General features: G+C 51.4%; 1 protein-coding gene across 2 annotated transcripts in view; it reads left to right on the top strand.

Moving 5' to 3' along the window:
* Positions 1 to 13,300, top strand: part of DNAAF5 (dynein axonemal assembly factor 5) — a 47,633-nt gene that overhangs the window by 14,830 nt on the left and 19,503 nt on the right. For both annotated transcript variants that reach the window (XM_028091900.2, XM_088016773.1), the window contains exons 5-6: positions 8,813 to 9,045; positions 10,155 to 10,367. In XM_028091900.2, the coding sequence (XP_027947701.2) occupies positions 8,813 to 9,045; positions 10,155 to 10,367 (446 nt within the window). The remainder of the gene's footprint in view (positions 1 to 8,812; positions 9,046 to 10,154; positions 10,368 to 13,300) is intronic.

Here is a 13,300-nt window from a genome sequence, read left to right as displayed (position 1 = left end):
TTGCTGGCAGCCGGTGGCCCTGGCGGGACCTTCCCCCACCCCCGCTCCCTGTGACTGACGCGGCCGATGACTCCCCTCCTGTTTCACGCGCCTCGCTCCCTGTCCCGATAGCACACTTCTCTAAGTGTGGACAGACAGACCTAATGAGGTGCACAGCTCACTGCTGCGGGGCCCGTGTCCTGTCCAGTCTGGGCCTGGTCCAAACACTGGGCCAGAGTCTTACAGAGCCCCGTGTCTGCTTTGCTGAGAAAACAAGGTGCACGTAGCATGGGCCATCATCTGTCATCACGCTGTGTGCCATTTGACAAACACAAGTTTCCTGTTCCAAAATGGAAATGAAGGTCCACTTTTAAAACCCAGCTATGTGTTGGGAAGATTGGAAGGGCGTCATTTACTGTCCCCGAGTCAGTCATTCCCTGAACAAAGTGCTCTTCTGGGGCAGAAGGGCAAGTTCATGCTTGGAGAGGATCTGCCCATCTGTTGCTGCCTGAACCGCCAGCAGCAGGATCAGGTGGTGACAGTGGGTTCCGGAGTCCTTTCTAAAAGCTGGAAGTTAGCCTCCTGTTTAAAACTGTTTTCCTTGGTGATGCTTGAGTGAACAGGGAAGCACCTCTTCATAATGATGAATGGCTTGCCAGATCTGACGCAAGAGAATAGAGTTGGTTTTTTCCCCCCATTTTAGGAATCAGTGGAGTTCCGTTTGAATAACTACCATTGTAATGTAGATCGCGTTCTTATGCCCTTCAGGGTTTTCATGTTTTCTTGAGAGCTCAGACCTGCTCTGCTTGTCTGTTTCATCCAGGTATTTGGAGAGGTGGAAGTTGTCAGAAAAGGTACATTGTGCAGAGGAGAGACGGGGGGGCGGGTTTGCTCTGGGGGGACCAAGTGAGGGTCTGTGGCATGGAATATTACCCACTTGAGCTAGCCTCAGGTACTAGGGAGCAGGGTAGCTCCCTGTTTGGTGCTATAGGAGAAGGGTGGGTTCCCACCACTCAGAGGCTGCAGGCAAATCTGGTTTTCCCCTTATCAAGTGTTGAGGCACCCAGGCCCAAAGGGGGTAGCAGCTTGTCAGGACCTGCACCCAACTGAGCCAGGTTCAGGTTCACACAGGTTCACGCAGCTTCAGGTTCTCCTTGGTGACCCTCCCTTACACTCTTCCCGATGTCCCCTGCCCCCTGCACTGAGGGGTCTCCATTTCTTCAAGGAGGTCAGTCTCTTGTCGTTTCTGAGATACCTCTGCTTCGCAAACACCTGGAGCCTTGTGCAGAACACCCAGTGTCATCCTGCCTATTTGTGGTGGTTTATAAATACATAGTACAGGGTAGGTCTGCCGTCTGAGTTAGATAAACTTGGTAAAAACAAAACTGATCATCTGTTTTTCTCGTTGCAATTAAATTACACTTTGTCTAACTGTTCAAAAACCAAGCCGATTTAATGTTCCATATGCTTCTGGCCCAGCTTAGTCAGGGTTTGGTATTGACCTCTCCTTGAGTTAAAACTCCAGTATGGTGGGGGGCGCTCTGCCCATTTGCAGACCACATCCCTCCCCTGAAATCAGGACTCATGTCAGGCTGCTGCTGTCTGCACCCGGGATGTCACCCCCAGGCCCAGCAACCCCCAGGCAGGGCTCACGCTCCTCATGACGGCAGGGGCTGTGCAGAGCTCTTTCGGGGGGTTCAGGCCTGCCTCATGGGCACCCGCCCAGATCAGTGATAAAGCCCCAGCTGAGCTGATCGGGGGAAAAATGACCTTGGGAGGAATCGGGCACCTGAGGGGAAGACAAAGCTCACCTGGGCTTTGAGTGAGGGTTTGAACTCTGACCCTCAGACCTGAGAGGTCAGTTCCCAGAGCCTCTCTGCCTCCTGTGTATACAGACTTGAGTTTTGACACCCACCTGGCTTTCACTTTCCTTCCCAACCCACCTTTACAAACGGCATCCCCTCCTTAGGTGACGCAGGATTGTCATGTTGCTTCACCGTTGGTTTCTACGAAAGTTAAGCAATTTTTTGTTGCCATCGTATTTAATTTTGTTTCAATTATGAAAACAAATTGGCTTTACGCGTATTTGCGTCTGGTCTGCTTGTTGTAAGGTTGAGCAAGCCTCATAACCGCAGCTGGTTCTGTGGGGCTGAGCCAGTACACCAAGCCATCTGCCCGCCCCTCTGCTCCTTGTCCACTTGAGCTGTCTTTGCATGCTTGCTGCTTGCGGAAGTACTGCAATTATGTTTTCAAAGAAAAGATTAGTAGATAGTGGCTGAGTTGTAGTCTGGACTCTGGACATAAGAAGTTAATCATCGCTCAGGCCTCCGGCGCTTCCTGGGATTCCAGGACAAACAGAAACACTGACCTTGCGTTGTTTCCTAAAATCAACAGTAATTACATATGGAAAGAGAACCCTCACACATTGCTGGTGGAAAGACAAAACGATGCAGCCTCTTTAGAAAAGAGTTTGGGAGCTTCTTGAAGTGTTAAACATGCACTCTCCGTGAGATCCCGTGACCCAGCTGTCCCCCACCCCAGGTAAACATTCAACAGAGATGAAAACCGCCCCCCCCAAGGCGTGTGCATGCATGTTCACAGCAGCATCATTCACAGAGCCCCAGAGTGGGAACAACCCAAGGTCCAGCAGCTGGAGCCTGGATCAACCAGTGTGTCTGTCCATGTGCCGTGCTGCAGGGCTCAGCCGTGAATAGGAATGAATTTGGACGCGTGCTGCAACATGAATGAAGCTCAGAAACATCATATTTAGTGAAAAAGCTCATTCATATGAGATCTCTAGGAAAGATGGAACTGTAGGCAGGGAAGGCAGACCCGTGGCTCCTTGGGGGCAGGTGAGTGGTTGACCACGAGCAGCACGGCACCCTGGTCGAGCTGGGAGTGTTCTGAGACTGCGTGTGCATCGACTCAGCTCACGGGGTTGAGAGTAGCTTCGATGACACATAGGTCACACCTCAGTAAAGCTGTTTCTAAGAAACTCACGGAGGCTGTGTCCATGTTAGCGGTCTGTTAGTGTTCAGTGAGCATTTCCTGGGGGCTCCCCACCCACGGTGCAGAAGACAGCAATTCGATGGCCCCTTCCCCTGCCTGGGACTCAGTCTCCAGGGATAGCCCTACAGTGATGGGCCTTGGAGCCACTGCACCCTCAGGGTGCAGGTGCCGGTGAGTCCCACTGCCCAGGAAGAAGGGCACCCTGACAGCAGGCTGCTGGAGGGGTGGTGGTTTTGCGTCACGTCTGGGTTGAGCATCTTGAATGTAGGAGCTGCTGAGGATAGGGCCGGGTCTGGGGCCACCCTGGCCACAGGCCATGGCTCGCCCGAGGTCTGCCTCGGGGTACAAGTCTCTGTGCTTGGCCACCTAAAGCTCTCCCAGGATTAGGAATTGCTGCTATGGCTCGTGTGTGCAAGGGTCATAGCTGTTGACAGTGCAGAAGCTGCCTGTGTCCCTGGGCCTGGCGAGCACCCCATGCACCACGAAGACCTGCCATCACCAGAGCTGAGCCACATGTGATGTGGGGAGAGTGATGGGAACAGCCAGGCCCAGAGGCATGTGCCCTTGTGTCTGGACGCAGCAGCCGTAGGAGTGGTGTATCCACCTGGGGGGCGCAGTCACTGTGGGCGGGTGGGATCCCTGGGCAGCTTAGCTCTTTATTCTCTTTGGAACTATTTGGTTGGTTGGTTGTTTTTTAACTTTGGTTTTGCATTACTTTTTTGGAAAGAAAAACAGAAAAATATCTCTCTTAAGTAGTGCTGAGTTCATACCCTCCTTGTGGGCAAATAAATACGTGGAGGTAGACGTAGGTAGATGGGACGGGCTTCCTGCATGTCAGAACACTGAGCATGGCCTCTGACCGTTTGTAGGATTTGTTCAAGTTATCAGAAATATGCAAACAGATGTAGTACGAAGATGTTCATCATAGTGTTAATTGTAACGAGAGTCCATAGATTATAAAGCTCTGTTCTCTTAGCTACTTAAAATCACACCCTGGATTCTCGAGTATTCTTTTGGTGAGTGCTGAACGAGAACGGTGACGGGAACGTTCTGTTTGCCGTCGGGACAGTACTACTGAGCACTTCGTGGGACCGAGAAACTAAATTGTGATTTATTTAAGCTTGATGAACTTCAGCCATGTGTGGCTAGCAGCTACCGTGCTGGCAAGTGCAACTCTGGCATCTAGAACGGGGTGGGGGGCCAACTTTTCCTGTAAAGGACCGTACGGTTGGTGTGTCCGATGTAGGGCCCCATGTGTGTGTCACAGCGGTTTTGCCTGCTGGGGTGACGTCCCCACGGCCCTGGACAACAGTAACTGAGCAGGCATGGCTGCATCCCACTGCCACTTGATTCCCAGAAACAGACGGCAAGCCAGATGTGGCTTCAGAATATTGTCATTTCCACTCCATTACGTAACACAGAACAGTGGGCTTTAGAACACACACGTAGTGAGGCCCCGTGTTTCTTTGCAGTTACCGCGTAGGCCCTCATGTCCCCAGGCTTGTGCCACCAGCCGCCCTGTTTCACGTACCCTCGTCCAACAGACTTACCACGGTGGATACGCCATCAGGAGCATAGTATCGTTTGCTTGTTCGTTAACAAGCGCATGTAAACAGCCAACATAGAATCATTGGAACTAATTTTCTAACATAGCATAAAAATAGAAAAGTAACAGGGAAAAAAATGAAAATGGGGTCTCATGGTAAAACTGGTGCTTACTAAAACACCCTCTAAACTCTGACCTGTCATGATTTCATCATCTTTAGAGTCTTTTAATTAAGAACTTCTTACTAAGTTTTTATTTTAATTCCGGTGAGTTAACATACAGCGTTCTTTTAGATTCAGTGTATAATAGAGTGACTCCACACTTGCCTGCGTCACCCAGTGCTCATCATCAAATGCACTCCTTAATCCCCGTCGGAGGCAGTCACCCATCCCATCTCCCACCTCCCTTCTGGTCACCGTCACTTTGTTCTCTAGAGTTAAGAGTATGGCTGAATAATATTCTAGTGTGTGTGTGCAAGTGTGTGTGTATACATTGCACCTTCTTTGTCCATTCATCAGTCAGTGGACGCTTGGGCTGCGTCCATAGTTTGGCCATTGTAGATAATGCTGCTATAAACATAGGGGTGCACGTCTCCCTTTGAATTAGTATTTTTGTGGGGTTTCTTGGTAAATACCTAGTAGTGCAATTGCTGGATTGTAGGGTATTTCTATTTTTAATTTTTGAGGAACCTCCATACTGTTCGCAGTTTGCGTTCCCAGCAACAGTGCACGGGGGTTCCTTTTTCTCCGTATCCTCACTGATAGCCACTGTTGCTTGTGTTGTTGATTTTAGCCATTCTGACAGATGTGAGGTGGTACCTCATCATGGTTCTGATTTGCGTTTCCCTGATGATGAGTGATGTTGAGCATCTTTTCATGTATCTGTTGGCCATCTGGTTGTCTTCTTTGGAGAAATGTCTGTTCATCTCCTCTGTCCATTTTCTTATTGGATTATTTACTTCTTGGGTGTTCAGTTGTATCAGTTCTTTATGTATTTTGGATACTAACCCTTTATCAGAAATGTGATTTGAAAATATCTTCTCCCATTCAGTAGGTTGCCTTCTAGTTTTGTTCATTGATTTCTTGGCCATGCAGAAGCTTTCTATTTTGGGGCACCCAGGTGGCTCAGGTGGTTAAGTGTCTGCCTTCGGCTCAGGTCATGATCCCAGGGTCGTGGGATCAAGCCCGACATTGGGCTCCCTGCTCGGCGGGGAGCCTGCTTCTCCCTCTCCCTCCTCCTGCTGCTGCCCCTGCTTGTGCTCTCTCTCTCTCTGTCAAATAAATAAAATCTTAAGAAAAAAAAGAAGAAGCAGCAGCTTTCTATTTTGATGTAGTCCCAGTAGTCTATTTTTGCTTTTGTTTCCCTCGCCTCAGGAGACAGATCTAGAAACATGTTGCTGCAGCCATTGTCAGACATTACTGCCTGTGTTTTCCTCTAGGATTTTTATGGTTTCAGGTCTCACGTTTAGGTCTTTCATCCATTTTCAGCGTATTTTTGTGGATGGTGTAATAAACTGGTCCAGTTTCATTCTTCTTAATGTTGCTGTCCAGTTCTCCCAACACCATTTGTTGAAGAGACTGTCCTTTCCCCATTGGCTCTTCTTTCCTGTTTTGTCAAAGCTGAATTGACCATAGAGTTGTGGGTTCATTTCTGGCTTTTCTGTTCATCTATGTGTCTATTTTTGTGCCAGTACTATAGAGTTTTTGATGACTACGGCTTTGTGATATAACTCAAACTGTAGAATTGAGATGCTTCCAGCTTTGTTTTTCTTTCTCAAAGTTGCTTTGGCTATTCGGGGTCTTCTGTGGTTCCATACACATTTTAGGATTGTTTGTTCTAGCTCTGTGAAAAACGTTCTTGGTATTTTGATAGGGATTGCATTAAACGTGTATTTTACTTTGGGAAGCATAGACATTTTAACAATATTCGTTCTTCCAATCCACGAGCATGGAATAGCTTTCCATTTCTTTGTCCTCTTCAATTTCTTTCATCTGTGCTTTCTAGTTTTCAGAGTATGGGTCTTTCACGTCTTTGGTTAGGTTTATTCTTAGGTATTTTTATTATTTTTGATGAGATTGTAAATGGGATTGCTTTCTTCATTTCTCTTCTGCTGTTTCATTATCAGTGGACAGAAATGCAACAGGTTTCTGTACCTCGATTTTGTATTCTGTGAGTTTACTGAATTGGTGTATCAGTTGTTTTCTGGGGGGAGTCTTCCGAGTTTTCTACATAGAGTATCATGTCATCTGGGAATCGTGAAAGTTTCACCTCTTCCTTACAATTTGGATGCCTTTCATTTGAGGCTAGGACTTCTGGTACTGTGTTGAAGAACAGTGGGGAGAGTGGACCTCCTTGTCTTGTTCCTGACCTTAGAGGAAAAGCTCTCCGTTTTTCCCCATTGAGTACGATGTTAGCTGTGGTTTTTTCATGTATGGCCTTTATTATGTTGCGGTATGTTCCCTCTAACCCTACTTTGTTGAGGGTTTTTCCCATGAATGGATGTTGTACTTTGTCAGACGCTTTTTCTGCATCTATTGAGAGGATCATATGGTTCTTGTCTTTTCACTTGTTGGTGTGATGTATCATGTTGATTGATTTGCAAATACTGAACCATGCTTGCGGCCCAGGAGTAAATCCCATTTGTCCATGGTCAATGAGGTTTTGTGTTTTTGTTGTTTTTTGTTTGTTTGTGTTTGTGTTTGTTTTGTTTTTTTAGAATAGGAGGATGGGGGGTGGTAACGGAGGAGCAGAGGGAGAAGGAGAGAATCTTCAGCAGGCTCCATGTCTAGGGCAGAGGCCAATGCGGGGCTCAAACTCATGACCCTGAGATCATGACTTGAGTCAAAATCAGGAGTCGTCCCATCAACCAACTGAGCCACCCAGGCACCCCCATGAGTGTTTTTAATATATTGTTGGATTCGGTTTGCTAGTATTTGTTGAAGATTTTTGCATCCAGTTTCATCAGGCATACTGGCCTGTAGTTCTCTTTTTTTGAGTCTTTCTCTGGTTTTGGGATCAGGGTAATGCTTGTCTCACGAAAGTTTTCTTTCCGTTTCTATTTTTGGAATAGTTTGAGAACTGAGTTTTGATTTTTGTAGATCAAACCTTTTTTTGTAGAAATTGACAAACATTCTAAAATCACCTGGAAATGCAGAGGACCTAGGGCCGCCACCACTTTGACAATGAAGAGCAAAGATGAAAGGCTAACACTCCTTTTTCAGAGTAACCCGTGGAGCGAGAGCACAGGACTCCAGTCCATGTGGGGCTGGCGTCCAGAAGACAGTGGGAGGGAGGTCAAACATTCAGAAGCAGATGCCCACATCTGTGGACAGCTGCTCTTGGACAGGCTCCATGACAGTTCAGTGGAGAAAGGATGGTCTTTCAACACTGATCACTAAAAATAAATAAATTTCAAAAACAATCCACTTTCTTAGTGGGCAGAAAGGTTTTTTAGGGCACCTCACCAGCAGAGATATAAATGAGCACATCAGGGAGTGAGTGTGAAGCCAGATAAGCACCACACAGCTTCTCAGTGGCTTTCACTGAGGACGGGCCACCCAGGCACAGTTGAGGACATGGAGGAGCTGAGCCCCTGCCCAGGTGGTGAAGACAGGAAACAGGGCATCCACTTTGGAAAACCGCTTGGCAGTTTCTTCAATCAAATGCTGCCTCCTGTGGAACCTAGTGGACGCAGCCTCGGGCACTAACCCTCAGGAGTAGCCATGCCCACACAGGCTTGCGTGCGGTGCTCGTCACAGATTTTTTGGCAACAGCCCAGCCCGGGAAGCAGCCTGAGGTCCATCAGCAGGTGACAGACAGGCAGAGGGTGAAGGCACAGCACCACGCGGATGGCCCCGGGATCACTGTGCGGGGGAGGCAGCTGGGCAAACTCGGGTGTGAGCCTCTCGGTTCTGCCCGGAGACGGTCCGTCCGTAGTGACGGGAAGCAGAGTGTGTCTGTCTGGGCAGGCAGGGAGTCCTGGGGTTGCTGCAGGGTCACAGGAAGCTTTGGGGTGATGGGTGCATCTGCGTTCTGATTAGAGTGTTGGTTTGAGGTGTGTCTGTGTGTCAAAACTTAAATCAAATTAGGCACACTTGGTGTATTTTATTGTGTGTCACACATCAGTCTCTGACACAAATTTTAAGCTAAATGAGGACATTGTGGCTTCATTTCTGGCCTCACGGTGTCCCTTAAACGAGGGACACGTGATGAATCCACTTCCCCAGGATCCGTGGAGGTTTAACTTGTGAATTTCCAGCTTCTTCTCTCTGCCTCCAGAGACTCGCCCCGTGTTGGGCTGCCGGGAGCTCGTCTTCAGAAACCTGTCCAAGATCCTTCCCGCCGTGTGTCACGACCTCACCGACTGGGTGGTGGGGACCAGGCTGAAGGCCGCGCAGCTGCTGCTGGTGCTGCTGTTGCACGCCGAAGACCACAGCACGCAGCACCTGGACACTGTCCTCAGGGCACTGCACCGTGCCTGCGCCGACGATGACCCGGCCGTGGTCCGCAGCGTGAGTTGCCTTTTCCTGGTCACGTTGGTTGCGCTGTAGCTTACGGGGTCGTAGAGGTCACCCGTGTCCGCTCGTGGGTCTGCAGGTTCGCATTAAGTGTGAGCAGCCGTGGAACTGCCTTCACAGCTGAGGTAACGTTCACATCGCCCTGAGAGCCCCTTGGGTCTTGGCATCCGCTGCCCCCCCTCGGCCCCCGCCCCCAGATCTGTCCTCTGTACCCGCAGAGGGCGGCATGTAAAGGTGACCCTTCAGGGGACCGAGCCCCCGCTCCTCACGCCTCCTCTCTCAGCTCGAGCAGGTGGGTTGGGGCAGGGCGCCAGCGCGCTTCTGACAGACTGTCCCCGTGAGCCTCGCTGGGGCAGGCAGGGCACCTCCCTGGCTCTGACGGCGCGGCCCTCGCGCGCCCACGGGCTCTGCAGGGAAAGCCAGGCAGGGGCTCCCGGCCTCAGTGTGACAGCAGGCGTCTCCTTGCCAGTTCTCGCTGCCGCCCACCAACCGGCCGGTGGTTAGTGCCACCGCCTGCGTGGATAGAAGCAGGTGAGCCTCAGGTTTGCTTCCCCTGTCCCGTCCGCCCCCGGAGCTTGGCCACTGGACGCCTTCGCTGAGCACTGGGCCACGTGGACCTCACTTTGGATGTGCATGGCATGCTCACACCTGCCCAGAGGATGCGTCGTGGGGCCCATGACAGTGGCCTGGCACACTGGGGAGCGTCCCCATATTATGTTATTTGGGAACGTTGTGTAACTGGAATCACGCAGTGAGTGTCCTTTAGAGATTGGCTAATGCCCGAGGCCCACTGTTCTGACTGCCGAGTGGTGCCCACTGTGTGGAGATGCCAGCGTGTGGCCGTTTGCTCGTAACAAGCTTAGGTCATTGGCAGCAGATGAGGGGCGTGAGGCCCTGTTAGGACTTGGCCCTCCTGGGAACCAGCTCCCTGAGGAAGCTCTGCGGGCCGTGGGGGCGTCCTGTTGCCCACACGCTGGGCGGACCTTCAGTCAGGGCTACGCGCCGGGCTGCAAGCGCGGCAGGCAGATGCGGGAGTGCCGAGGGCCGTGTGGTGGGCCCTCCAGGGCTGGGGCAACCCATCAGCCTCCTGCCTTCTCTCGCAGTGCACCAGATCTGCAGAGCTGGTTGGGGTGTTCGTCAGCCCAGAGGTGTTTCTGAAGCTGATCTTGTCCACGCTGAAGAAGTCGCCCTCCCCCTCTGGCCTCCTGGTCCTTGCTTCCGTCATCCGAGGCTGCCCTCGGGAGGCCCTCCAGCCACACCTGAAGGTCATCGCCGTAGAGCTGGCCCGGCCCCACATCTGTCAGGGGTCTGAAAACGTAAGCTGTGGGAAGGGTGGAAGGCGGAGCACGTCATGAGGTTAACCCTTCGTGCAGGGGAGGTGGGCGGCACTCCCTGCCCACGGCTTTCTACACATACCTGTTGATCACTATTAGTAGATCCCCACAGGCCCATTGGAGGTTTCCACCCAAAAGTACCGTCATTGACACCATCTTGTCTGGAGACCGGCGTGCCTCCTGCTCTGTCCAGTTGGTGGGCATTCACGTTGAAACTAAACACATGGAAAGGGCAAGTCCTGCCTCACGCTGGCCGCCTACCCCGTGGCCACTGGCCACTGTGCGGGACAGTATGGGATAGGGCAGGTCCGTGCCGGGGACGGGCTGTGGGGCCACAGCGCTGGGGCTCACGCGGTCAGCACCCTTCCTGCCACCACCGTCAGCCCTCAGCCCGTCACCACCACAAGCTGGTTCTTTGCTCGTGTCCCTCGGCATTGTCATAACGTGCTCAGAACAAGCAAGCTGAGCTTGCTGAGCTTGCTGAGCTTGGCTGGGAAGTGGGTATGGAAATCCACACATGGCTACGAGGTATTCACTTTATTCTACCTCGAAGCAGTCTGGGTAGCCAGACTTCGTCATTTGGAATAATTTATAATTGTCTGCTATTGAGAGAAAAAATAAGGACTTTGTTTTTGTTTGGCTGTGACAGGCTTAAACCCTGTAACCTTAGCACTGGGTGTGGCCCTCCCGCTCCTCTGTAGGGAACGGGGGTCTGCGCCAGCCCCTTGTCTGTCCCCCGTGGTGCAGGCTCAAGGCCCCGCAGCCGCTGCTGGGCCATGACTAACCTGGGGCTGGGGGACCAGCTACGTCTCCGGGCACGGCCAGCTGCATCGACTCATCTGGTCCTTCTCTGGCTTTGGGTGGCAAAGTGGTCCCATTACGGTTGCAAACCCACCGTGAAGGCCGCTCAAAGCACGGCAGGTGGGAAGTGGGGCTGAGGTATCAAGGAGGGAGTGTCGGTGAACCGTTCTGCCTGCTCTTTGTGCTTTTAACAGATCTCACCTTTTCCCAAACCCGTTTTTAACGTCATCATCAAACCATGTGAATTCTGCATTTTTACTCAGTGTGGCCTGGAAATGATTCTGATCCCTCTACATAGATTTGTGAGCCAGAAGCTTTCTTTTTCCTAAAAGGCTAAATTTGAAATTTTGCAAACATGCTTAAATACAGATCTTACAAGTTTTATAGGCAAGGAAATATAATTTTCATGTCTTAGCATTATTTACAGGAAAACTTAATCCCTTAATCCACAGAGTTCAGATTATGCCTTTGGCTCCTCATCTTCCAGTTTTTTTAAGGAAGAATTTCTGTAATGATTCGTTTTGTTTCGTTTTATTTTATTTTTTTAAGTAGGCTCCGCGCCCAGCACGGAGCCCAACGCAGGGCTTGATCTCATGACCCTGAGGTCATGACCTGAGTGAGCTGAGATCAAGAGTTGGTCGCTCAACCGACTGAGGCATCCCTGTAGTGATGTTTTAAACAGAGTATGATCACACCTAGTGTCTCCCCCGATGTGTTCCAGGCTCAGGCTGAGGAACCAGCCACAGTGAAAACCCAAGATGCGCATTCTGCCCCTTTCCTCACAGACTCAGACGTTTAGCAAAGGGGACGAACACTCAGGTTTAGGCAGAGGCACCAGACGCAGCCCTGTTCTCCCCAGGGCAGGAGAGTCTGGTGCAGCCGTGGTGACATGGGAAGCAGCACGAGCTTCCTGCAGTCCTTCCCCAGGAGCTGGGAGGACCGGCTGCAGACGTCTTTCAAGAACACACTGAGGTGTAGAAACTCCCTGTCAGCCAGACAGAGGAGCCCCGAGGGCACTGCTGGGCCGCTTCTTGCGGGGCCTCCTGTGCTGCAGGGCGGGGTCGAGGCAGGTGCCTCCCCAGGTGTGTCTGGCCAGTGCTGCACCTGGGACTGAGCTGAGGGAATTGGATCCTTTCCTTTGTAATGTTTGTTTTGTGACAGGTAACTGAGCTGAGGAAATAGTTTGATACCGTACGAATAGCTCATTTATTCATTCCTGCTTAACGAGCAAAGACCAGGAGTGCAGGGGCACAGTCGTCATAGAAATGTCAGCCTCTAGCACTTTCTCCCGTAAAGTTTTGACAACCTCAGATGACACTGGGTTTCAGGAGCAGAAACTAAGACATCACTTTGGAACCTGTCGCCTCCCCCCTGCCTTTGTCTCCCTCTGGGGTGCAGGTGAAGGGAACATTCTCTGCTTAAGTGGGAAGAATTCCATGAACGCTGAGACGCGGTTTCCCAGAGACGGTGCCGCACTCCCCGCAGGAGGGGACATCTGTGAAAGCATGAGGCTCCTCGCTGGCTCTGGGTCCGGCGCACCCCACGACCGCCAGCCCCGACAGCCCACCCACGCTAATAGTGGCTCACATCTCAGGAGCTGAATCCCTTCCTAACTGAAAGTGATTCCTCCATAAGCGTTTAGTATAGGCCGTTCTAGAGATGAGCTGAAATCACGTCCTTAGAAACTGGGTGGCTGCCCGTCCAGGTCTAGAAGAAATCGGGCCATGGGACACGTGAGAATGTGAATTAAACACTGGCCTGGCTTCCCCAGGGGAGCTGGACGCCATCGCTCGAGGCCACCTCCCATGCTGCACGTGAGCAGTCGGGTGTGTGTGGGCCACACTCCTCTGTGATCCAGCATGAATTCTTTGTTTGAAGTCCTGCGATTTATGTCACTTGTGCATGAGCCACAGAAGTCCAGAACTGCCTGTGCGCGGGCCCTTGTTAGTGAGACCGCGTGCGTGTACAACTTCAGTGCCAGCCCACTGCTTCGTGAGCACCACCCTTTCTGTCCTTTGTGAAACCCACGTGAGGCACACACGTGGAGGGATGTATGTGAGGAGCAGACACGGACATGGGTGGGAAGGGGTCCTGCCCCACGTTTGATGAGGCTG

The sequence above is a fragment of the Eumetopias jubatus genome, unplaced genomic scaffold (assembly GCF_037043125.1).
Source record: "Eumetopias jubatus isolate StellerSeaLion01/CBP00866 unplaced genomic scaffold, mEumJub1_p1.0 scaffold_12, whole genome shotgun sequence".
In the NCBI taxonomy this organism is placed as follows: domain Eukaryota; kingdom Metazoa; phylum Chordata; class Mammalia; order Carnivora; family Otariidae; genus Eumetopias; species Eumetopias jubatus.
Note: the sequence above shows the minus strand (reverse complement) of the source record. Positions and strands in the feature narration are given on the sequence as shown.